The sequence below is a fragment of the Garra rufa genome, chromosome 7 (assembly GCF_049309525.1).
Source record: "Garra rufa chromosome 7, GarRuf1.0, whole genome shotgun sequence".
Lineage (NCBI taxonomy): Eukaryota > Metazoa > Chordata > Actinopteri > Cypriniformes > Cyprinidae > Garra > Garra rufa.
The window spans coordinates 2,134,076-2,159,768 of record NC_133367.1 but is presented as its reverse complement, the minus strand read 5'-3'; the positions used below and the strand labels follow the sequence as shown (position 1 = coordinate 2,159,768).

General features: G+C 38.3%; 3 protein-coding genes across 4 annotated transcripts; 1 reads left to right on the top strand and 2 right to left on the bottom strand.

The window, feature by feature from the left end:
* The first annotated feature begins 1,556 nt into the window (after nt 1–1,556).
* mydgf (myeloid-derived growth factor) lies at nt 1,557–6,672 on the top strand. The gene is made up of 6 exons (XM_073844061.1): nt 1,557–1,788; nt 2,698–2,748; nt 4,478–4,539; nt 4,722–4,803; nt 5,333–5,405; nt 5,524–6,672. Exons 1-6 carry the CDS (start codon nt 1,639–1,641, stop codon nt 5,601–5,603), a joined length of 498 nt encoding a protein of 165 aa, XP_073700162.1. The 5' UTR covers nt 1,557–1,638; the 3' UTR covers nt 5,604–6,672.
* LOC141338491 (uncharacterized) lies at nt 5,312–10,996 on the bottom strand. Of its 2 annotated transcripts, XM_073844060.1 has the most exons (4): nt 8,470–10,996; nt 7,452–7,905; nt 5,998–6,077; nt 5,312–5,446 (listed from the first exon to the last, which is right to left on the bottom strand). In XM_073844060.1, the coding sequence occupies exons 1-2, from the start codon at nt 9,370–9,372 to the stop codon at nt 7,528–7,530; spliced, it is 1,281 nt and encodes a 426-aa protein (XP_073700161.1). In that variant the 5' UTR covers nt 9,373–10,996; the 3' UTR covers nt 5,312–5,446; nt 5,998–6,077; nt 7,452–7,527. The 2 variants fall into 2 exon arrangements, with proteins under 2 accessions (XP_073700161.1, XP_073700160.1); XM_073844059.1 differs by lacking the exon at nt 5,312–5,446 and having other exon boundaries at nt 5,976–6,077.
* Nucleotides 10,997–15,491: 4,495 nt separating this feature from the next.
* tnfaip8l1 (tumor necrosis factor, alpha-induced protein 8-like 1) lies at nt 15,492–24,404 on the bottom strand. The gene is made up of 2 exons (XM_073844229.1): nt 24,168–24,404; nt 15,492–17,642 (listed from the first exon to the last, which is right to left on the bottom strand). The coding sequence occupies exon 2, from the start codon at nt 17,635–17,637 to the stop codon at nt 17,077–17,079; it is 561 nt and encodes a 186-aa protein (XP_073700330.1). The 5' UTR covers nt 17,638–17,642; nt 24,168–24,404; the 3' UTR covers nt 15,492–17,076.
* Between the last annotated feature and the right edge of the window lie 1,289 nt (nt 24,405–25,693).

Genomic DNA, 25,693 nt, shown 5'->3' with positions numbered 1-25,693 from the left:
TTTTATTACTGTAATTTGGTGTAAGCTTTGGTGTTGACGTTTTAGTAAAACTGATTAATAAAATATCTACTAGTGTTTCACAAAGGCAGCATCAAAACATGTAGAAATAAAGTTGAGAGCTCGCCCAGATGTTTATGGTCCATTGATTTATTCACGCAGCTGCTCTTAATGCATCTTGTTTCCTTCTGGAGCATCAGTGAGCGTTTTATCCTTCTGTAATAGCTGCATATGAGTCCCTCGGTTGTCCACAGTGTGAAAAGATGGATCTCAAAATCATACAGTGATTGTTGGAAAGTGTTCAAATACACAAAAACGCTGAGAAAAAAAACAAAGATCTGAGGGAGTTTTCTCAAGAACAGCAGGTTAACTGTTCAGGACAAACAAGGGACTCATAAAATAAACTACAAAAAAGAATCAAGTGTTTGTAAACGTCTGAACAGGGTCATTTTTATAAATGCAACTATTATTTTCTCTTCTTGAGTATATGTAAATGTCTTTTACGTGAAATATCTTATTCAGGTCAGTAAAAAATAACATGCATTTTGTATGAAGGTTTTACTACTAGTTTATGTTCTTTTTACCACTGGTTCATCTACATTCATCAACGTTCCCTTCTGCTTGAACATTTAACATAACATGAGAAAGAGAAATTCCAGAGCCGTCGTGGACAGAGAAGCATTCATACAAGAGGAAACTGTCACCTGAGCAGCTAGGAAATTTGATTAATGTGCGTTAATTAAAATGAAAAAGCCACAAGGTGGCTACTGTAAAGCAAGGACAAGGTACTCATTGAGAAGTGTTGAATAAAGCTGTTATTTTTGTTTTCGTTGCGCACAAAAATTATTCTTGTAGCTTCGTAACATTATGGTTGAACCACTGATGTCACATGGGCTATTTAACCCAGATAGCACACGTACATCTGCAAGATGTCTGTTAAAGATCTCTTGATCTGGAAAGCATCTGCTGTGTACAAACGTCTGGCAGATGTCTGTAAGATGTCAGTTTTATCTACATTGTGATTCAAGAACATCTTGAAGACATCTGATGGGAAACGTCTAATAGATGTATTGCAGATGAGCAAACTACGTATTTCAGATGTCTTTCAGATGTAAATGCAGACGTCAAATAGACGTCTCCGAGATGTATGTATGCTATCAGGGAACAATATCCTTACTACCTTTCTAAGCTTTAAACAAGGTTGCGCTGGTGTATATGAAGAGTCTCTCAGATTCCATCAAAGATATCTAAATTTGTGTTCAAAGGTTCATTTTTTTTATATAATGCTTCATTGTCATGTTCATGTAACATTCAAATATTACATTTACATCTTGACAGCGACATTTCTATTTGAACGTACAGTAAGAACGCTATTTCTGTATATTCAAAAAGCCACGTCATTAAAATGTCATTCATAAATTTCCATACATTTGAATGTGCAGGACCTTTAGAGTCCAAATACTTTTTTGGGGACCACTGTAAGGTGAGGGGTGAGGAAATTAGTTGTTATTCTACTCCAGTCCACTAGATGCTCAAAATCTCGAGCTACGGAACTTTACCTTCCTATGAAGAACATACAGGAACAGTGCTGGCATCTTTTCATTCACAACATCAACAGAAATCTCTTCTCCGTAAAGCATCATGGCATGTGATGGTCACATAAACTCGTGTGTAAAGCTCCTGCTGTTACTGGTCGTGTTGTGTGCAGCCCGCGCTTTTGCTGACAAGACTAAAACACTCGACTTCGATGTCAAACCTGGAGGAGTTGTGCAGACTTTCTCTGCTAAACTTGTGAGTAAAGCTCCTTGCTATTTTAGCAACGAAATTTGATAACACGTTTTTATAAAAGTTTAAATTATCGCGTGTTCTTTCCACTGAGTGATTTGCGTAGACTCGGTTTCGTGTTGCCTCTTCAGTTTCTTTCTCGTTTTTACTCATTGCTATATTTGAAGATGTATTAACGCACTGTTTTACTTCAATCTGGTAAAATGCGTTTATGTTGAACTCGTATAGTAATGAATGAACGCTGTGTTTGAAAAACCGCGACGTGTTGTAAGGAAATCCACCCGTCAGCTTCTCATTGGACTGTTGGGGATCGCTGACATTCACTGCGCCCCCTAGCGACACAGCTTTACGTTTTAAAGGTATAGTTTAGTCAAAAACGTAAGCTTATTACACTATTTACTCACCTGGATGTGATTCCAAAATTGGATTTCTTCTGTTAAACCCCAAATCTCCTCGCTGCTCTTTTCTAATGAATTGAACTGTAGCTGTCAACCGTCGAAAATGCTAAGAAAGTCCTAATAAAGTAGTCAATATCACCCGTGGCATATACACTAAGTCTTACGAAGCTTTTCGATATCTTTATGTGAGGAATAGACCAACATATTGCTTTCTGTCAAAGCTCTCATATCAAATCCCATTTTTAGACGTTAAGTAGCGTCAGGTGTGACGCAGTCTTCATTGGGTTTTTTTCAGAAACGTTTTTAGTATTATTGTGCTATTAATAACTGTAGGTCTTTTGACAGGAACTGTTAGTATAACCATTATTAATTTTGTAAGGGTCGGCATCTTTCAATCTAGAGGCATCTTCCAAAGTTAGGTTTAGTCTGGGAAAATTGAATATTATGTAGCTAGAAACTTGATATTGTCAACCTGTTTAGCTATTTACAGTGGTCTGTTTCTTGGTTTTTGTTTTAGAAAAAGTATAAATGCACCTTCACATATGCGTGTCAAGGAGGAACCAACGAGGTAAGAAATTTTTTTTTTCTGTTTATAAAATATGTAATGCACAGTTCACAAAATATTAGACCCTGAACGACAAAACTAGTTAAGGGTTTTTAAAAATCATTTATATATCATCTGAAAAAGATTGATATGTGACCCTGGACCACAAAACCAGTCATAAGGTAAAATTTTACAAAACTGAGATGTATACATGTATGGTTTGTTGGGATAGGACAATATTTGGCCGAGATACATCTATTTGAAATCTGGAATCTGAGGGTGCAAAAAAATCAAAATACTGAGAAAATCACCTTTAAAGTTGTCCAAATTAAGTTCTTAACAATGCATATTACTAATCAAAAATTACATTTTGAAATATTTACAGTAGGAATTTTACAAAAAATCTTCATGGAACATGATCTTTACTTAATTTCCTAATGATTTTTGGCATAAAAGAAAAATCAATAATTTTGACCCATACAATGTATTTTTGGCAATTGCTACAAACATACCCCAGCGACTTAAGACTGGTTTTGTGGTCCAGGGTCACATATATGGTTTGTTAGGATAGGACAATATTTGGCCGAGATGCAACTATTTAAAAATATAGAATACGATGGTGCAAAAAAAAAAAAAATCTAAATATTGAGAAAATCACCTTTAAAGTTGTCAAAATTAGGTCTTTAGCAATGCATATTACTAATGAAAAATTAAGTTTTGATATATTTACACCAGGACATTTACAAAATATCTTCATGGAACATGGACTTAACTTAATATCCTAATGAATTTTGGCATTAAAAGAAAAATCTGTAATTTTGACCCATACAATGTATTTTTGGCTTTTGCTACTAATATACCCGTGCTGGTTTTGTGGTCCAGGGTCACATATAAAGTCAGTGCACCAACAAAACTTACGATTTTATTTCATAGCATCATTACTTCCAATCTTATGTGCTGAAACATGTCATTGTATTTTCAAAGTTAATAGGTTGTTTTTTACACAACGTGTAATAGTGGTGGCACTGAATATAACAATGCCACTGAACCGAAAGAAACTCAAATATTTTGCTGATTACTGCTGCTGAAAAGGGTCAATTATTGTCATGTTTTGGGCTGAACTAATCAGTCAGACCGGGAAAAAACATTTGGAGTAACGTTACTACAGACTTCCAAAAGTTCTAACAAATCAAGGAGAAGGGTGCAATAAACTGTATGAGGTACAAAAGGCATTTGTGGTTGGCCAAACTGAACCAAGATTTCCAGGGCAAGAAATTCGACAACGTTCATGTTTGTTCTTATCATTTTACGATCAAGTAGGTGAAATATTAAGCTAATATCTTAATTAATACTTCTCTTATGTATCTACCACCTGTTAAATATAGTGCCCTTTCCTGTTTACTAAGTTATTCTCTATATAGTCTAGCAGCTTCCACTTGTTTTTTTCGTAGCTAAGACAGCGTAAATTAGCAGAACAATGTATTGAGTAGTATATTAACAGTGCAATTAATGCTGGCGTTTACATCCGAGTATCGCCAATGTGGCCGAGTATCCGGGCAACTGACCAAATCGTGACATAAGTGACCCTGAACATTGTGGCTTTGTATCTGCTTATATGTTAAGACATTTGTCACTCTGGCACTAATGACCTGGAAATTGTAGCAATTATGTGCAGTTGTAAAACATCTTGATTTCACAGCAGTGCGCAGTTTCAGACTTAAACGTGAATGCTTTGTGCTTTAATTTCCTCTAGCAATGGCAAATGAGTGTTGGATTGAGTGACGATGACCAGATGTTTTCCTGTTCAGTATGGAGGTAACTCTCAGAACACTGTAATATTGGTTTTTGGTGGTTCTACTTAACGCGCAATACCAAAAATGAGGTTTACTCGGATGTACAAGCAAATCTAATTTGAGTTTTTGTGTTTTCAAACATTGTCTGTAATTTGAGATGAAAGAGGGGACGGTATTGATTTTTCTGTCATTTTTTCATGATAGGCCCCAAGGGAAGTCCTACTTGTTTTTTACCCAGTTCAAAGCCGAGATAAAAGGAGCCAAGATTGAGTACGCCACCGCATATGTAAGTATCATATTAACTTCCTGACGCCACGTCAACTGAGTGAAACATCCAGCAATCCGTAGAATATATGATTCAATATGAAGAAATGTACCTTTAATGCCAAGAATATACAGATGATAACGTTTTATTTTTGTGCTTTGCACATACAAAGAATCGGCACAGGTTTTTGAAGATCTTCTTCACAATTTATCCTTAGTCGTGACATTGACATTTGCCGCAGATCAAACCTTAATTCAGATTCCTAGCGCTCGTCGCTCTCAGATCAAAAGCAGTCAGCCCTTTTTGTACAGGTGTTGCATATCAAGACTTCGCAAAAGCATCTTTATCTTGAGATTGAATTGAAATTCTCAGTAGAGGGATGACGGTGACGTCCTGGTGGCCTTGTCCCCTGTGTAAATAAGAAAAGTTCAAAAACCCCATGTCTCTTTTAGTTTTCTTAGTCAAGATCTCTTTGTTATTCAGCCCACTCCTCTAGGCTTCTCCGTTAATCTGTTGTGCCACTCATCCTCTCTCTTTCTCTTCTTCTTAGTCCCAGACGGCCGTGGGTGGACAGAGGGATGTCGCTTTGAAAGAAGAAGAGTACATTGTGTCAGAGTCTTCAGGTGAGTCTGCATATTCCTACTTCCAGCAAGCTATGGGAAACCTAGAAATATCAGAGAATTTTAAATGTTTAATACAAATGTTTCTTCTAATCAAGCACATCTCTATTCTCTCATTCAGTGACCCACAGAGAAGGGAAATTCAATTCCGAGCTTTCCAAGCTCACCGTCATTGGTCGGACGCGCCACGATGAACTCTGATTGGCCGATCCGACAGAGCATTGGACATTTATTTGACAGCTGCGGACACTCTGCCACTTAACTGCTCACTGTCATTAGTCAAGTGAAGGAAATCAATAACAGGAAGTTATGAAAGAAAGAACTTCCTGTGATAGAAAATACTACAGAGATTTCCTATAGAGGCAGCATTATGCCAATGGCCAAGGGAGGTAGCCAAAATGTCTGTTATCGGAAACAAAGGAAAATAAAATGTACATGCACATTTATTCATATCTGTGAGGTGAAATGAAGGCTTCTTCAAATCGAGATTGATTTCTATTCTTGGCAGCATTTATGGGTTTAGCATCTATGGGTTTCAGCCTGACTTCATACCTGCAAATCTGATTATTACGAGTGCATTCATGCTTATACTTACTTTCTTAAGCTGGTGTAATGGTGCGCTCTTAGAGAATTCGCACTAAGTCTTTGGGGTATGCCAGAATCCTTTGATAATTTCTGTGGTGGAGGAAAAGACAGAAAAACAGTTACTTGAGTTTCTTTTGTTTCCCAATCGTGCTTTATTCTGATAGCTAATGTACCGAAATTTTAATAAATCTGTTATCAGAACATTTTTGATTTTTCACTTTGCTAATTGAAATCTCTTTGTGTAAACATATTCTTGCCTAAAGCATGTGCAGTATCTCTTTCCAAGCATCTGAGAATCTGCAGATGTTGGAGATGGTCCTCCCTGCAGAACACAAGGTCTAGGGGGCAAGGTTGGATCCAGATATCCATATCCCTAAAACTACCCGTCTCCACCTCCTGATCCTTAAACCTACTCATCTCTACCCCCTGAACCCTTAAACCCACCCATCTCCAACTCTACTTGTCTCCACCCCCTGATCCCTAAATCTACCCATCTCCACCTCTAAACCTACTCATCTCCACCCCCTGATCCCTAAACCTACATATCTCCACCCCCTGGATGTGGATGTAACCTTGCCCCCTGGATCTTGTGTACTGCAGTGAGGGTCTACTGGATGTTTTTGCACTTATAAGTGGGCAAAACCTGTATAATTCTGCTTAAATACATTAAAACATTTTTTAAAAATCTGCAGAAATCTTTCAATGAGCAGATTCTGGTCATACTGTGAGATTTGTCCACTCAGCTCTGCAAAAGGACTGTCGGTACCACAAAAATGTACATATGAGCATCTGCACCGTGTCATAATTCTCATCATCAGCAATTCGGGAAATTAATGTCTTGAACCGAACGTGTGACATTTTTCCTACAGCGGATTCTGTGCCGTTTAGACTTTCAAAAATAAATTAATGCCAGAAAATGCTTTATGCGGTCCTACAGCTTGAAATGAGCATTGCGGTACACATGAGGGAGACAAAATGCTGTGAAAGTAGCGTTTTCTTTTTAGTACTTGTTGAGGAATGCCTACATTTGAAAACTAAGTACTGTCACATTGTGTTTTTGTTTAAATATCCTCAGGACATGTATCTGAGGACATCATATTGCAAAGGCAAGACTTCAAACACTAGACTAGAGTTAGGAAAGCAATAAAAAATAATCCTTTAACAGATGGGGGTTGCTGGGAGATTGGAATTGTGATTGCGTCCCACTCCAGATGTCATCTAAGGCTAGAAATAATCTCCCGCTACCTTCGGCTTGCCTCTGACGTACATTATTTCTAAGAAGTGGTCCCCAGTCACCCATGTCGCTCTCTAGATTTATTAGTACATGATGTTTCTGTCATGTCCTTTTTTATAGACCTAAAGAGAAAAGGTATTACACGGTTCACCTGAGGTCTAAGAAACTTCCCATACAACAAATTGCTTCTGCACTCCGGGGGTAACGGGTCCGGTAATGACCAAACTTACCACAAAGGTGCCTGTAACTCGGTAAACCACGTAGAGTGAGTGATGCTCCGCTTTGTACCCCGAAGCCATGGTCTGCTCAAACAATTGTCGAGAGCAGTCTCCGTCTAAAGGGGTAGGGTGGTGTCTTCTGACCTTTGTCTTTAGGATTCACTCTTCCCATTGTGCTGGAGTAGGGGTAAGGAGGAGGCTTCTTGCTCTTGCGCCTTGAAGCGGTCCCTGATGTATTTCTTTGAGAAATGTCCAACTCCTGAGTTGATTCCCGTTTTTGACCCGCATCATGCAGCCCTTGATCTTTTATGGGATATGCTGGTGGTGCCACAGATGAAGTTGGTGATTTGTCAGAGCAGACTCCTTGAGAGGATGCCACTTCGATGTCTTTCCTTCCTGAGTGGCATCCTTTGAAAGTGTCCCCCACATCAATGTCAGCCGTCAGAAGGTCTATCTTCTGGACCACCTGTGTTCCAGAGAAGACAAAGCATAGTTTATTTAGCATTTAATGCAAGTAGTTTTTGGAAATGTAGGGTAATACACATGTCTTAAGTTTCTTTTGGGGCACATTTCATGCAAGAGTGCAAACAAGCAAGTTTACAAGATTATGAAACTGCGGCAGAAGGCTGAGAGCCGACAGCGGCCCTTTCTTCTTGCCAGTCTGAGGGGACTATAAACCCCTGTCCAGCGTTCCTCTTCAATGCTGAATACATTTGCTAAATGGAGCGGATCAGACCAATCCTCTCCACATTAAAGTTTCACTATCCCCTCACAGAAGAGAAATTGCCCAATACCCAATAAATTCAGGGGTCTCTATAAACAGTATTCATTATTGATATGAAGATTAATATTAAAACACAAAATTCATGGCCCGTGTCTTATCTAAAGCACGACTATTAAAAGTATCCGGCATTTGATGGATAGTCAAGAGTTCGGGATTTAACTAAACATAACATTTAAATGCCACCCTTCGTGGAACTCATTACGAACAACATCTGTTATCATCCCCAAATAATAAATAAACCTTTACCTCCTTCATTTCCAGATGTATCTCTTTCAGGCCATGTAGAACATCCTCGAGATTCACAACAACTCTTTGGATCTGGTCCCGAATAGCTCTCTCCGAGTGCTTAGAGCTAAACGTGCAAGACCCTCTTCCAGGTCCACTAAGGTCTCCTTGGGAGACCTTTGCTTGACACTTAATGTGGTTAGGATTGGTCTTGTCGACATCTTTGGTAGTCAGCATACTAGGTCCACTGAAGTCTTGCATTACACGTCCCAGGCATCTACTTAAAGTTCCCTGTCCGTTCGAAGTGCAAAGTTCTGCATCCTTATTAAAGGTTGAATTGTGAGCACCACTTGCGTCCATCCAGTCCGATGCAAGCAGGGCCCCTTGCACAGAGCCTGATTGTTGCTCGGCTGCACAAACAGGCGCTCCACAGTTTCCATGACCTCTGAACTGTGTTGGCGCGTCCAGAGCACACTTCCTCAAGAAGGGGTGTGGCTCGGTCTGGTGCCGGTGGACCACAAAGCTGCATTCTGTCAAGCTGTAGTTCACAGAGACGCTGTTATGTTGCAGCCCCTTCCCTAGAGGCTGGTTCCACCGCATGCTGGGTAACTCCGTCTGACAAATCTGGCCAGTCACGTCTAGCTGTGCATGACCCCCCTGAATGGTTAGTCTCTGCTTGGCAGTGTATCCATTGAGGGGGGAATTCTGCTGCTTTGGTCCACAGGTGTTCGTTACGTGGTCCCCAGTCCCAAAATAGGCAAGGATGTCTGCTTGAGGTCTTTGTATTCCATTTTGTAGTTGGTTTGAAGTGGTGGGTTGAACGCGTGGCTCCCCGACCCCTTTTGTCTCGGAGAACATTCTGCGGCCCAAGAAGGGGACTCTCGAGAGGACGCGTCCCTTCTTTAGGTGTCCCGGCCTTGTCATTACCGGGAGATGTTTTTCTCATCTGTCCTGCCTTCAAACTTTCTCTTGGATGTTTCTTCACTCTGACCCCCACCTTCTGGTGTGTTGTTTCCTCCCGCAGATGTTATCCCGGTGTGTTTTCTTCCTCTGGACCCTTGCCCTTCTTTCTCTCTTACCTCACTTCGCTCCCGTCGTCCTCTCGTTGGCGGCGGGCCTCCGTTTTCCACCCTCTCCCTCAAACTCCCTGCATTTCTGTTCCACTGGCTGTTGCTCGCTTCCTGCCTTTGACTCCCTCCCCATCCCCTCTCTCTCGCTCACTCGCACTGCGCTGCCTCCCTTTCTGGTTCATTCTTCCTCCCACTCCCTTTCGCGGCTTTTCCTCTCTCCCTCTCTCGTTCACCTACTCGCCAGAACCCGTCGTACCTCGATCAGCAAGGGGGGTTGTTTTAATCCAGTGCCGATGCTGTCTTCATGTGATCTGATTACTCCTGTTCTGCCTCAGTACGCTACAATTACACCCAGGATTTTATAGCAGGATGCCAGGGGAGGCACACTCCCCCTCTAGTGCTTTATGGGGCAGCACAGGCAGGGCTAGTCCCTAAAAAAACGCATGAGGATGTGACTTTTAAAATTAATAACCTGGCACACTGCAGCATGAAAATACTTCTTCATGCCTTTGGTTTATTTCAGGATTATCTAGTTTGGACGGGTTTTCAAAAAAGTGCATACATTCAAGTTAATTCTACATTAGGAGCATTTCAATTGCATTTTTTACACGTTTTAGTAACCACAACAGTTTTTGAGTTACAGAATCTGCAAAATGTTGATTATTTGACCAAAATAAGAGGGATCATACAAAATGCATGTTATTTTTTTTTATCACTGATGTGAATAAGATATTTCACATAAAAGACATTTACATATAGTCCACAAAAGAAAATAATAGTTTAATTTATAAAAATTATTTTTTGTGTGTGTTTAGTGATAGTTGTTCATGATTCCCTTGTTTATCCAAAACTGTTAAACTGCCTGCTCTTCTTCAAAAACTCCTTTAGGTCCCACAAATACTTTGGTTTTTCAATATTTTTGTTAATTTTAATCCTTTCCAACAATGACTCAGTTGTCCTCAGTGTGAAAGGGTTCAAATACACAATTTGATTTGTGGGACCTGAAGGTCTTTTTCTGAAGAGAGCAGTGGGCAGTTTAACTGTTTTCTCTTGTGGACTATATGTAAATGTCTTTTATGTGAAATATTCTTATTCAGGTCATTACTAAATTAAAAATAACATGCATTTTGTATGATCCCTGTTATTTTGCTCAAATAATTAACAATTTGCAAATTCTGCATGGTGTATGTAAACTTCAACTGTATATGATGACCTATAGATTAAAAGAAAATGTGATCAACTGGAAAGCCAGTGTATATTTCACGCACATTTTCAAGTGTTTCTTTGTTGTGTGATTGAAGTTCTGCCATGGCATTTATATTCTCCATACCCAAGATTGAAAGGTCACAAATGCAAATGTTTACCATTGTTATTCCAAGCTACTTAAGGTTTCAGTTCTTTTCTCATTTCCACATAAACTGAACGATCACTCTGAGAAAGGTCAGGAATTTCACCCCTGACACAGTCTCTGATTCATATCAACCCAAACTAAACTACATCCAGGAAAAAGGATCTTACATTTGGACTGTATTTACTTACTTATTATTCCTAGGCTACTAAGTACTACTCATGATTTTGATGTTGCTAGATAACCAATTATATATAACATATAACAAACAAATCAAATCGTTTTGAGTTAATTCATCACACTGGAAATGGGAAGCTCAAGTTGAGGACATTGCATTGTGGGATACAGCATGGATGTCACAGCAAATGCAATATTGCAAACTGATAAGTATATATCATGTGTGTATTTTATATACACATTGGTTGCATGTTAGTATGCTATTCTGAACAGGAAACTGATTTGAAAACTGTGGTTTGGTGACGCTAATGGTGCAAAAATAAAGCAATAAAAATCTTGTGTCTTGCAGCCAGCAGCAACATTACTGAAAGGCCACTATTCAGTGTTACTGATAAACAACTTGAAAAGCAGCCACAAAGATGTTATCGTCTACGTAACTTCTGTAGGCTAACGTTCCCAGAGCGCCGGTCAGAGGGCCTTCTGTTTGACACCAGACACATCACTGCAGCAGCGAAAGCAGTGCTTTGAGACGTCACTCTCATGCTGAGTGCGAGCCATAAATAGCGCATCTAAGCGCTTGAACGCGGCTGTTCATTTGAAATTCAGTTTGGATGCATAAGTGCTGTTACCTGTCAAGACTGACGACACTATATAACACTAATGGCCTGCAGATGCTATTCAACAGCTGAGCTGTGTTTAAACTCAGACACTTATACCATGAAGCACCAACGTTTTGCTCGTTTTCTGATTTCTGTGCTGAATTTTGATTAGACAAAACAGATTTTACAAGGCTAAGCTAGATGATTGCAATACGAGCTATAAATGTGATTCTCGTCTTTGTCTTGTGGTCAGATGGTCATTTCTACACCTCTGGTGGCGGTTACCAAGACAACTGACGGCCAGACGAGTAGGCAGCGGTGCGTTTTTGCCAGTTAGGTGTGAAGGGACATTGCGGTGATCGGGTCAATGCGTGACGTCACCGCCAGCTATTAATAACTCCGAAACTCCACTTCTAATAAATAAAAATGAGGACACACAAGGTGATGCGTAATGTAATGTCGCTGATAGTCTAACCTTGAGAGGCGTGCAGAATATCAATGAATTCTTGATGTAGCCTACGTGTTTGTTATTATATAAATAATTGCTTTACATTCACATTTGCTTTTAACTGAAAACAAACACAGCAGGTTTTAGATCCCCAGAGGACACTCCAGAGGAGAGAAAAGCGAAGGAGGAGGGGGGAAAAAACAAAAGAACTTGCCAGGTTTAAGAACTTAAGTCCCTGTTAACTGTCACGTCTCAGGTATCAGCCGGAGGGGGATCGAGCATCAGCATAGAGAATGGAAGCTGTGTCAGAACGACACACCGAAACAGCCGTGAGAAGAATAGCAAATGAAACCAGCGTGTCATTTTCACACGTTTTTATATCGTCTCGCTCTTCTCATCAGGCCTGTGAACATCCCTGCGATTGGTTTCAGGCTACCTCAGGGAGAGTTAGGATTATATTTTTATACTGATACCACACACACACACACACACACACACACACACACACACACACACACACACACACATATATTTCTTAGCATAAAACTTTCAATCTATTCCAATTTTTTCCTGGTCTTATTGTGAAAGATTCATCTGTGTTTGTTATTCCAAAAGAACAATATACCTGCAAGGTATTTAAGTCAAATAAAAATTTTGGCAAATACAGGTAATTTGTTTTTTTAACGTTTATGACTGTCAGAGTGCCATCAGGGTCCGATCTCTTTAAAACCTTGCGTGCTTGTTTATGTGCTCACCAGCGTTTGTGAAGTTTTGAGTTTTCCTTTAGGCTTTATAGGATTTTGGGTAACTTCAGAAAGGCCCCTTTCCTAAACAACCCTGTTATAGCTTCCCAAATGGTAAATCAACATTTCTTCTGATAATTATTGACAGAGAGAGTCCAGAAAATTGTACTACCGTGTTTTTTTGTTTTTTTTTACAGATTGAGTGAAAAACCTAGAACTAATTCGAAAAAGGTTTTTTACATCTGGTCAATAATTTAACAAATGATTTGATCGACAGCAGTGGCTCTAGAGGCAAAGTTGTCCAGAATGAGAAGCTCTATCATGCGCATGTGCAAAAAACTGTGGGGCGTACAATCGTTTACGCACTTGAAAAATGTGATGGCACTTCGGACCAAGACCATGCATACCGATTTTCATGGTGATAGGACAAATGGTTGAGCAGTTATAGCCATTTTTGTGTTTTTTCATCTTATAGCGCCACCAAGTGGTTTTGTTCTTGTGACCTCACATTGAGCTCTTACATAAGGGTTCCGAGTTTGGCTAAGATACCTCATTGCACTCAGGAGTTATAGGCATTTTACTAAAAGTGGCCCTGCCTCTTTCTAACGTTTTGGCATCCCTTTGCGATGGCGAGTCAAAAGTTACTTTTAGATTTCTTTTAGATAATTATTGATATTGACTCTCTAGAGAATCTTTCTGCACTCTTGGTTCCGATCGGACTAAAAACCTAGGACTAGTTCGCAAAAGTAGGTTTTTACATCTTCTCACTCATGTAACAATTTGATTGACAGCAGTGGTTCTAGAGGCAAAGTTGTCAAGAATGAAGAGTTCTATTTCTTTCAAATTTCTATTAAACAGGCCCACCGAGTTTCATTCCCTTCAGCCTCCGTTAACCTTGTCTGACAGGTGCTCAAAATTCATTGGCCAATGGCGTCTATGTTTTTTGAGATATGCAAATGTCATTGTAGACACTTTTTACACTTCGGACCTAGACCATGCATACCAATTTTCATGGTGATTGGACAAATGGTTGCACAGTTATAGCCATTTTATGTATTTTTTTCCCATCTAATAGTGCCACCAAGTGGCCAAGCGCCGCGATTTTTGTCCTGTGACCTCAGATTGAGCTCTTAAGTGTTCTGAGTTTGGCTGAGATACCTTATTCCTTTCAGGAGTTATAGGCATTCTAGTAAAAGTGGCCCTGCCCCTTTCAAACTGTTTGGCGCCCCTTTGCGACGGTGAGTCGAAAGTTCAACTTTTTTTGGATAATTATTGATATAAACTCTTCAGAGAATTGTTCTGCAAACCTAGGACTAGTGCGCAAAAGCAGGTTTTTACATCTCAATCATTTAACACTTTGATTGACAGCAGTGGTTCTAGTGGCAAAGTTGTCCAGAATGCGTAGTTCTATCGTATGATATGAATATCTTGCATACATGCAAAAAACCATGCGATGAACAATTGATTATGCTCTTGACAATTTCAATGTCGCCCCCCCAGTGGCGAATTTCTTTCAAACTTCTATTAAACAGGCCCACCGAGTTTCATTCCCTTCAGCCTCAGTTAACCTTGTCTGACAGGTGCTTAAATTTGTCGGCCAATGGCAGCCATGTTTTTTGAGATACGCAAATGTCCTTGTAGACACTTGTGACGCTTCGGACCAAGACCATGCACACAGATTTTCATGGTTATAGGACAAACGGTTGAGCAGTTATAGCCATTTTTATGTTTTTTTTTATTTCATCTTATAGCGCCACCACGTGGCCAAGCTCTGTAATTTTGTTCCTGTGACCTCAGATTGGGCTCTTACATAAATGTTCTGACTCTGCTGAAGATATCTCATTCCGTTTAGGAGTTATAGGCATCTTACTTAAAGTGGTCCTGCCTCTTTCTAACGTTTTGGCATCCCTTTGCGACGGTGAGTCGACTTTAAAAAAAAAAAAAATATGTATTGATATTCACTCTCCAGAGAACCTTTCTGGACTGGTTTGGTTCGGATTAGTTCGCAAAAGTAAGTCTTTCAAAAAAAGTCTGAAATACCCGAAACTTTCTCGCTCGAATCAAATCTGAGGCGTGTGATTGACGGTTTAAGAGTTATTAGCGATTTTTTAATCGCGGAAGCGCCCCTGCCAGGCCAACTGGGGTGAGCCTTGGTCACATTGTTGGCGGTGTGAGTACTACCATCCCGCCAAGTTTCACGTCTCTACAACTTGATCTGCACAAGCAGTTTTAAGTGGAGATTGCTGATCCATGAACATTCTAACATTGTAAAAATACTAGCCTTTGTAATCTTTAATCTAAATGTAATAACTCTTCTTTTGCAATGACTGTCTTTTTTGGCCTACATCACTTAAACATTCATCCAACCACCTGTCATAAAGCTGTGTCATAATCCAATCAATAAAAAAAAAAAAAAAAATCATATTCTAAAAAAAAAAAGTAGGTTGTAGATGTTATATAATGTTAATGCTGAACCTGCATCCAGCAGACTCATGTAAGGGGACCGAAAAAGTTCTGATTTGTTTTTCTGGAAAAACAATCTAGGATGCCTAAAGAGATTAGCATACTGTAATCCAAAGCAAACATGCTAATACCACTTGGACTGCTTCACTAGATTGTTCTGCACTTCTCATTAAATAAAAACAAAACACATGCCTCTTAGGAATGACACATTTATATATAATACACACACACACACACACAAATACTGTATTTATATACATAACTTCTAGAAAATAAAAGTAAAACAAATGTACATTAACAGAACTTGTTTGTGACTAACAAAAATAAGCTTTAACATTCTAGTTTAAAAACATGTGAAAGATAGGTTTAATGCTCAGGTGGCATCTGCAAAAAGCAGATGAAAGCAGAAAAAAAAAGGTAAGCGGTCCTGTTGAAATTGGCCCAAAACACCACTTGTAAGAGGCATTCGAGACTAAACCCTGAGAGGTTTTTGGAAAATCAGGAGGTATGGCTTTCACCATGACTTAAAAGTTTCACTTTTTCCCTTAAAATTTCCTATTTTATTTGTAATCTGGAGGTTTACTTAAAAATCTAGTGACAAGATGACTAATTCAAACTTAAAAAGAAAACAAAACAATAATAAGTGCATAGATATAGAAAAAAAAAGTGTTTGAGAGGCCAAGAGGACATATTTAGGCCTTTAAGTATCCCAGAAAGACACTTTGTGATTCTTTCAGTAAGTCATTTTGTAAAAAGATAGACGTTTGTAATATTCTAGGATAAAATCAAGTACACATACAAACATAAAACATGTGGGCAGATTTGCAATTACAACTGAAGTCTATGAGACAAGTAAACAGTTGCCTCATAGCCTTTCTGCATGCACATTTTTTGGTAGCTTTTACAATGTTTTTGTGGTAACCGACATCCTAGAGGTGATGTCGAAAGATCTGAACTTGTATACACCCAGTAAAATAAACAAAAAACCTGCCAAAACGGCTGGCTCTAAAACAAGCTGATAGCAGAAATGGGACATTGAGATTTTAAGTCGTTGGATTCTTTGTTCACATAAGTTAAAGACAATAGAAGTGACGTATCAGGGAAATACCGGCTCAGTTGTGTGTTTACACATGTAAAACCTTCATTAAAACAGTAAATAAAGACGCCGAAAGGTAGTACAGTGACATTCTAAGACATTCTTTGTTCCTCGATACGGAACTGCATCATGGAAAAGACCTCCCGTCAGCAGGGGGCGTTATGGAGTGGAAAAACAAACACAAGACGAGTGTAAACCACTACATGACCAAGTTTAGAAATCACAGGGGCGATCGTTTACGAAGAGTTTAGTATCAACCTCCAGATGAATCACGACAGACATGTCCAAAAACAGTCCTTTCGGGTTGTGGATTTAACGTGTCTATTTTCGGGAAGCGAGAGGGTGATGCTGCAGGCTTATTTCCTAAAATTAGAGATGAAACGTTTCATACCTATCCCCCAGTGCATTTCGTGTTCGCAGTGCTTGATATATCCCTCTCAGCATCAAAAAGGTTCGCAAATGGTCCTTCATTTCCTCTGATGGTGGATCTTAAACAATCAAATTAGCTTTGGACAAACGGGAGCAAGATTTGCATTGGGTTTGCGCTGTAAACCACCTCTAACCCCTCGTTTCTAAAAATACAGGAGTCAAGGGGAAAGACGTTCCGCTGGAAGGACAAACGTACATTCAAGGCGCACAAATAAGGCACGGGATCTTCCTCCAAATGTTCAAAAAAGGTAGTGGTCAAAGATTGCCGTCGTCCAGCATCTTGTTGACTCCTTCGCAGATCTTCTGCAAGTGGCCGCGGTACACTTCCGAAGGTCCGTACAAGGTTGCGAGGAACTCGCAGTCGGAGAAGTGATTGAAGACGTGGTTGATACGCCCGTGAGATTTCGCCGTCAGGTGGCGGTTGATGGCTTGGTGCAGAAGTTCCCGACAATCGTTGAGGAGGTTGCTCATGACGCGGCGGTCAAAGGTGAAGTCGATCTGGTAGAAGCTGACGGCTGTCATCGCGAGCGTGTGAACCTTCTTCCGGAAGCGCTCGACTAGAGCAAGCTCCTCGTTGTTGAACTGTCCGTTGCGGTAGAGGACGCCCAACTTGACCACCATCTTAATGAGGTTCTTAATGATCTTCTGGGCCTCCTTGCGGTTGCGAGTGTACTCCTTGGTCACCCGGTACAGCTCGTCCAGGACTTCGCTGCTGGTGTCGTCTATGAAGAGGTTGGCCACCGTCTTGGTCGCCATCTTGCTCATGAGCTTCTTCTGGGCCTGTAGGGCCAGGTTCTTCGTGCTGAACGAGTCCATGATGTCTACGGATGAGACACAAACAAAGACAGCCTTTCAAAACGAGCTTTCCAAACATGAAAAACTTAAAACGGAGCTGCGGCTCAGCATTCTTGCAAACAACTTTCGCGCATCCAAATTGGGGCAACAGATGTTTATCTTGAGTGTCTCGTCTGGAAGAGTATATGGAAAGCGTGGATGGCTCCCACGTTGAAGTCAAAACATACTAAACGTTGACTCTTGAAACCATACACAAGCTAATGAGAGGAACACAAACCAGGCTTAAACACTCTTATACAGTTCAATGAAGAACCTCCATGGAATGTTTCCTTTGGAGAACCTAAAATGAATCTTCTATAGAAGTTTTGCACTTACATCAGGGTTTGGTCAGTTACCCAGATGCGCAGGCATATTGATGCTCAGATGTGAACAACAGCATGGATTGCACAGTTAATGTTCTACTGAAATGTTCTGCTAATTTATGTGGTCTAAACCACGGAAAAAAAACATGTGGAAGCTGCTAAATCATATCGAGAAAGACTAAGTAAGCATGAAAGGTTGCAATATTTTGACAAACTAAAGTTAATAGGTGGTAAAGATATGTACACGCAATATTTATTAAGATATTAGCCTAAGATTTTACCTACTTGACTGGAAATGATAAGAACAAACATAAATTGTCAAGATTCATGCCCTGGAAATCCTGATTCAGTTTGGCCAAACACTCTTCTCCTTAATTTGTTAGAACTTTTGGCAGTCTTTAACTGCAAATGTTTTTCCTTGTCTGACCGATTAGTACAGCCCAAAATAGACAATAATTGACCATTTTTAGTAGCTATAATTAGCAAAACATGCAAGTTTTGTTTGGTTCAGTGGCATTGGTTACATTCTGTGATGCCAATATGGCCGACTGATGACGCATTGTGAAAACACTCTACACAGTTCAATGAAGAACCTTCAACATCCATGGAATGTTTCCATTGGAGAAAAGGTTCATCAGATTGTTAAAAGGTTCTTTGGAGAACCCAAAATGGACCTTCTATGGCATCTCTGCAAAAAAAAAAAAAAAGTGGAACCTTTATTTTTATGAGTGTATGAAACAGACATTCATGCAACATGAAGACTTCAAAAGGTTTTACTTCAAAGAGGCAAGACATTAAACGGTTTCTGAAACAACTCCCTGTGTACATACAAAATCTGCAAAATGTTAATTATTTTACTTTTTTCATTCAGTACTGACCTGAATAAGATATTTCACATAAGTTGTTTACATATAGTCCACAAGAGAAAATAACAGCTGAATTTATAAAAACGACCCTATTCAACAGTTTACACTTGATGCGTAATACTGTGTTGTTACCTGAATGATCCACAGCTGGATTTGTTTAGTGATAGTTGTTCACGAGTCCCTTGTTTGTCCTGAACAGCTGCCCGCTGTTCTTCAGAAAAGTCCTTTAGGTCCCACAAATTCTTTAGTTTTCCAGCATTTTTGTGTATTTTAACCCTTTCCAACAATGACTGAATGATTTTGAGATCCATCTTTAGACACTGAGGACAACTGAGGGACTCATATGCAACGATTACAGAAGGTTCAAACGCTCACTGATGCTCCAGAAGGAAGAACTCTGCAGGGGAGAAAACCTTTTGAATTTGAAGATGAGGGTAAATGCAACTCTTGTCTTCTGGGAAACATAAGTAGCTTTTGTAGCTTCTGAAGGGCAGTAATAAATGAAATAAATATGACATTTAGGCAAAGAACATTCTGTCAAAGTTCTCACACCCAGGTTCTTAATGCATGGTGTTTCTTTCTGGAGCATCAGTGACCATTTGAACCATTTGAAGTCTCTCAGTTGTCCTCAGTGTGAAAAGATGGATCTCAAAAACATGTGTAGTCATTGTTGGAAAGCGTTCAACTACACAAAAAAAGCTTAAAAACCAAAGAATGTATGGGATCTGAAGGACTTTTCTGAAGAACAGCAGACACAAACAAGAGACTCATGAACTCTAATCACTAAACAAACAAAACAAAACAGCTGTGGATCATTCAGGTAACAACTGTATTAAGAATCAAGTGTATGTAAACTTTTGGGGGTCTATTATTTTCTCTTGTGGACTACATGTAAACATTTAATGTGAAATATCTTATTCAGGTCAGTACTATATTAAAAAAATAACATGCATTTAAGATCCCTCTTATTTTGCAGATTCTGCAAGGTGTATGTAAACTTTTGACTTCAACTGTATATTTCCTGCTAGCTCATACATAGGTGATGGCCAATTCACAAACTTTGTATGCAACTAAACAATACAAACAAAACATCCATGCATTTCCGTTCTCACAAGGCAAATGCCTCTAAAGTGTAGCTTTAACAAAACAATGGACTTCCTAAGTCTCGCAAAGGCCTGACAGGACAATTTCCCCCTCTCGAAATGACCGCTCCCTGGAGACGTGTCGCTCACAACCGAATCCCTTCAAGTCTGAACCATTGCTAATTAAACCGCAGAAGTCATTAGGAAGTGATACTGTGCGTGGTCTGAGAGCGGCGGCTTGTCTTTTTGCACACACTCCATTTGCATTGCTTTGAAAAGGCACGTTTGATGTGACTCGAGTCCCTGGGAAAGTCGAGAACGGCGAGAAAAGTCTAGATCAAAGGCAAATTGTTTTGGTGAGACTGGACTCCCGACAGAAAAACGCCAAATCATTTCGCATGTTTACAACCAAATCGAAAAGCGTTTGGACTCTAATAACTGCTGTAAACGTACTCCCACAAAACAGATGACACTGAAATCAATAAAAAATCCTGAGCTAATCTAGTCTCGGAAGGAAAATGGGTTTCCAGGCCACCGATACAACTCTGAAAACGTGAGGAGTATGTTCTTCTCTGCCAACTGCAGAAGTATAAAATAGCTGAACGCTGGCCAAGCAACATTGGGCTTCGCAACATTATCATTAGTGGCGAGTTTAACATGGGTGGAAACAAAACAAGACATAAAAGCTCATGTAACAACAGAGACTAGTGCGAAACGAACAACTTCGGACCACAGATATCCCAGCAACGCTCGCGGTGTTTGATTCAGCGCTGGACAAAGGCGCTGTAACAAGAAACTGGGGGTTTCAGTTGCTCAGCATCAACCAGAAGCCAACACTCACCTTCATGAAGGTATAAGGTTGCGCTCTCCATGATTGAGGAGTTGGAAACCAAGAGATTGTGGAGGACGCTGGAGAACATTGGAGATCACTGAGCCATGCCTGTCTGTCTGAACTGATTGTTTCAGGTGTGTTAAGGGTGTGAGTGATTTCACCTGTAGGTTTGGCTGTTAGCTCCCTGCTGGTAGATGCTGGAACTGCACCTATTGGATCATTTCGCTCCAAGGCCTTGAGGAACCAAGGAACAAGCTTCCTGAAGCTGGTAAAGCAACAAAAGGGCCTCTGTCCAAACGCCAACTAACATCTAACTCGGTTTTCAGGTAACAGAAGCACAGCATGTAATAGCAGCATGTGGTTTTGCTCTTGCTTGCTGCGTTTGGTCTCTTATCGATCATCTGCTGTGCTAGGGGTATAGTCAAACTGTTGTGAAAAATGCACTCTCTCTTTTTTTTTTTTTTTTCCTGGCCACACAGATCTAGAGAAGCCTGCGGTGGCATGAATTATTCAGCGGTTTCACAAAATAGTCCTGCGTTTTAATAATGCATGAACCAATTTAGGAATAAAGGTTTGGGTCGACTAAATGTGTTTTTGCACAAAGGTGATCAAAGCCTGCGACGTTCATTACGAGAGCGAGTCTCTTCGACAGAATTAGCGATCGGGGGATACGAGATGTCGACAAGATAAGCAAACCAAACTGTTGTTTGTTTAAATAAATGCATTGAAGAGACAGCCGTGTAAACTCCATATACGAGTCTACATGACTTCATAATTTAAATAATAATAACTACCATTTATATTTTTGATTTGTTAAATAAAAATACTTTGAAATTAAGACAATTAAGCAATATTGTATTCAAAAATAAGTAACTTTAAAAATGTAAAAAAATACACTTTTTGCAATGATTAAATATTTTTGTATAAAAATATCAATATTTTTGCGACTTAAATAATTAAGTAACAATATTTAATAACTAAATGTCATATATAATTTTAATAAGCAATTTAGTAAATATTGTGCATTTTTTGTTTTAATTAAATTGTTTATTCAATAATTACTTATGCTGTGATATAAATAATATTTAAATTATTGTAATATTGCACATATGCATGTTACACGTTATATTTATTTATTAAATAATTATTAATTTTTTGTGATTTCTGAGTAAATGTTTTCGTGTACATTTCTTTTGCTCAAATGAAATGGAAAAACGTATAATACAAAATATAAACACAATTTTAATTATTATAATAGTATACATATATATACACGTTATATTTATTTATTTAATAATAAAAACAATTATTAACTTACTATTAATAATAATACTTAATAAAAACTATTATTATTTTTATTTGTTAAATAAAATGTTTTGCAATTAAGACATTATTATTAATCAATTAATTAATAAATAAATATTTGCAATTAAGATTACATATTATTATCAAATAATTACATATGTTGTGGATAGAAACATTTAAATTATTATAATATTGTACATATTTATGTTATATTTATTTATTTATTTAATATTTAAATAATTATTAATTTAGCATTAATAAATTAATAATAATAATAATAATAATAACTATTATTTTTATTTGTTAAATATAAATAATTTGCAATTAAGATACTTAAATAACAAAAATAAATAACTTTTTTGCTGTCATTAAATTATTAAATATTTTGTATTTAAATAATTAAATAACTAAATTATATATATATATATATATATATATATATATATATATATATATATATATATAAACACACACATAAATACATAATATAAATATATAAACTATTTTTGTGATTTTTGAGTAAATATTGTGCAACTTTTGTACACATTTTGGCTGTAAATTGTTTATTAAATAATAAATATTAAAATTATTATAATATTTTACATTCTGCATGCCATGTTTATTTATTTAATCATTATATAATTAATAATTTCTGTTATTTTTTTTAATAAATATTTAGTCAATCTTGTGCAATTTTGTGTACATCTCTTGCTCAAATGAACTTGGAAAAACTTAAAACAAAAATATTATTTAAATAATTATAACATTGTATGCATGTATATATGTGACCCTGGAGCACAAAACCAGTCTTAAGTCGCTGGGGTATATTTGTAGCAAGAGCCAAAAATACATTGCATGGGTCAAAATTTTTGATTTTTCTTTTATGCCAAAAATCATTAAGAAATTCAGTAAAGTTCATGTTCCATGAAGATTTTTTGTAAAATTCCTACTGTAAACATATCAAAATGTAATTTTTGATTTGTAATATGCATTGTTAAGAACCTAATTTGGACAACTTTAAAGGTGATTTTCTCTGTCTTTTTGATTTTTTTTGCATCCTCAGATTTCTGATTTCAAATAGATGTATCTCAGTCAAATATTGTCAGATCCTAACAAACCATTTATCAATAGAAAGCTTATTTATTGAGCTTTCATATGATGTATAAATCTCAGTTTTGTCAAATTTAACCTTATGACTGGTTTTGTGGTCCAGGGTCACATATTATATTCAACTATTACATAAACAATTTCTGTGTAAATATTAAGTAACTAAATTGTTCAAATGACATTTTAAAAAAAGTTTTCCAGGTTTTTCCCAAAAAAAAAAGGTCAAATGTGGCCTCCATGGCATTGCCTTGCAACCTTGACAAGTTAAACCGCCTAAGACGGATGTTTTTTTTTCTGCATCCACTGTCTCCAGACACAAAAAACGCGTAGTCAGCATCGACGTGCCTCCAAGAACAAAAACTGCATGTTCTTCACTGTCTATCCAACGACCTGACTCTCATCTCCAGAGTATGCATGTCAACAAAGCCTTGATAGGTCTTTGTTTGGAAATGTATTTGCATGCAATTAACTCCAGTTAGCAAGAGCCCTAAAGCCCATAATAAGCACAAACTGGTGCAGAACTAGTGCAGTGAGGCTTCAGACTACCTGAAGACACATCCCAGACAACTGAAAGCACACTGACGGTTAATGTTTCCTAGGTTACAACCAAAGCCTCCATGTACGTGAACTTTGCAGTCCCCCCCCCCATCTCTGTCAATGAGTTACCGGCCTGTTACTCTTACAGACTTTCCATTGTATTAGCCTTCATCTCAAATATGCTTTACATGCAGTGTTGACATAACATTCATAATATTCTGTTATTTATACAATGTAAAGGTTATAATTGGCGTTAGAAGCACAATTTCTGTTTTGTTCAGTGCAGAATAACTTTATGAATTTACATCACTAAATAAACAATATACAAAATCACCTCAGTCAATAATAAAAAAGCACGTGTTCTGTGAAAAAAAAAAAAATTTCATACAAAAACAGACGGACAATATGTCTTAATATGTGCAGAATATGTGTTATCGAAGGCAGTTATAAACTCACTCACCTCTCTCCTATTTGAACCGGATACTGGGCGTCTAAAGAGCAACTTTCGTTCTTCAAACCTCCATCTAAACACCCCTGACAGCCAACAAACAACCTACAGCCACATAAATAAGGCTTGTTATATCTTACAAAGACGGTAAGAAGTCTCCCAACAGGTACGCGTTGGGTCTGCGCCGCTGGTGTAAATAATTCAATCGTTTTCTTCTCCCTCTTTTCGCGTTTGGTTACCACCAGAGTTTGTAACCTGACTCCACCTTTTCGAAAAGTTTCAAACTTGAGGGTCCAAGGCGCTCTGTGAGTGACGTTCTGATTGACCAATCGCGCTCGAGTATGGAAGGCCGACGGGCCAATCAGAAGCTAGAAAACCCCGCGCGGACGGCCTTCCATATGGTTTCCCGTCATTATCCTTGCGAAAATCCAAGGCTGAAAATTTCCCAGAGGAAATTCTGCTGAACAATGAAGGGGGGACTCGCGTAACTAGCGATTTGTTTAGTGTAAACAACATGGCCGTCGAGCTTGTGGACGTTTCATTCAGGCCAGTTGTTTCCGTGAGAAATATTTGGACGCTAACGTGGCTGAGAGTTTTATTATGTGTATATGTTTTTGTACTTTGTTAACTTTCCGTGAAAGGTACGACGCAGTTTGAACATCCAGTCAATCCTCAGCGGATGTCTTTGACCTGTTTTTTCCGTTTATAAATGGAACACATTCAGAAACATCCGGTGGCTGTAAATAAACACCAGAAAGTCTTAAACCATATGACATCCTCTTCAGTGGCTGATAACACAAACAGCCCAAACACCTGCGACCACAGATGGTGATAATCTATAGCACGATAAAAAATCGACAGGAATGATATTTGAAAAATGAATACTACTTTTAAAATTACTAATCAGACCTTTCACTAAATGGTTTTTATATGGAAGAAAAGCAGTGCGTCATTATGGGATGTTACACAGCCCGATGGCGCCGCCTAGTGTTATTACGTTGTATTGCTGTGTTTAGGACAAATTCTCTAAAATATCATTTTAATATACTTTTTTTATTAAATGCTTTTTAATGAATCAACTTAATGTGACCCTGGACCACAAAACCAGTCATAAGAAGAAGTAGCATGGGTGTATTTGTAGCAATAGCTAACAATACATTGTATGGGTCAAAATTATTTTTCTTTTATGCTAAAAATCATACGCATATTAAGATCATGTTCCATGAAGATACATTTCCTACCGTAAATATATCAACACTTAATTTTTGATATTCTAAGAACTTCATTCGGACAACATTAAAAGCGATTTTCTCAATATTTAGATATTTTTGCACCCTCAGATTCTAGATTTTCAAATAATTGTATCTCAGCCAAATATTGTCCTATTCTAACATACCATACATCATTGGAAATCTTTATTTATTTACTCAGCTTTCAAATTATGTATAAATCTCAATAAAAAAAAAAAAGACCCTTATGACTGGTTTTGTGGTCCAGGGTCACAAATACATTTATGGGTCATTTACAAAAAAAAGAAG

What these genes read in the sequence shown, in the direction of transcription:
- mydgf (XM_073844061.1), top strand. Translation starts at nt 1,639, where the DNA reads ATGGCATGTGATGGTCACATAAACTCGTGTGTAAAGCTCCTGCTGTTA. An exon ending in AGACTTTCTCTGCTAAACTT is followed by an intron (nt 1,789 to 2,697) that starts GTGAGTAAAGCT and finishes TTTTTGTTTTAG; the next exon opens with AAAAAGTATAAATGCACCTT. An exon ending in GTCAAGGAGGAACCAACGAG is followed by an intron (nt 2,749 to 4,477) that starts GTAAGAAATTTT and finishes AATTTCCTCTAG; the next exon opens with CAATGGCAAATGAGTGTTGG.
- tnfaip8l1 (XM_073844229.1), bottom strand. Translation starts at nt 17,637, where the DNA reads ATGGACTCGTTCAGCACGAAGAACCTGGCCCTACAGGCCCAGAAGAAG.
- LOC141338491 (XM_073844060.1), bottom strand. Translation starts at nt 9,372, where the DNA reads ATGACAAGGCCGGGACACCTAAAGAAGGGACGCGTCCTCTCGAGAGTC. An exon ending in TACATCTGGAAATGAAGGAG is followed by an intron (nt 7,906 to 8,469) that starts GTAAAGGTTTAT and finishes TCTGGAACACAG; the next exon opens with GTGGTCCAGAAGATAGACCT.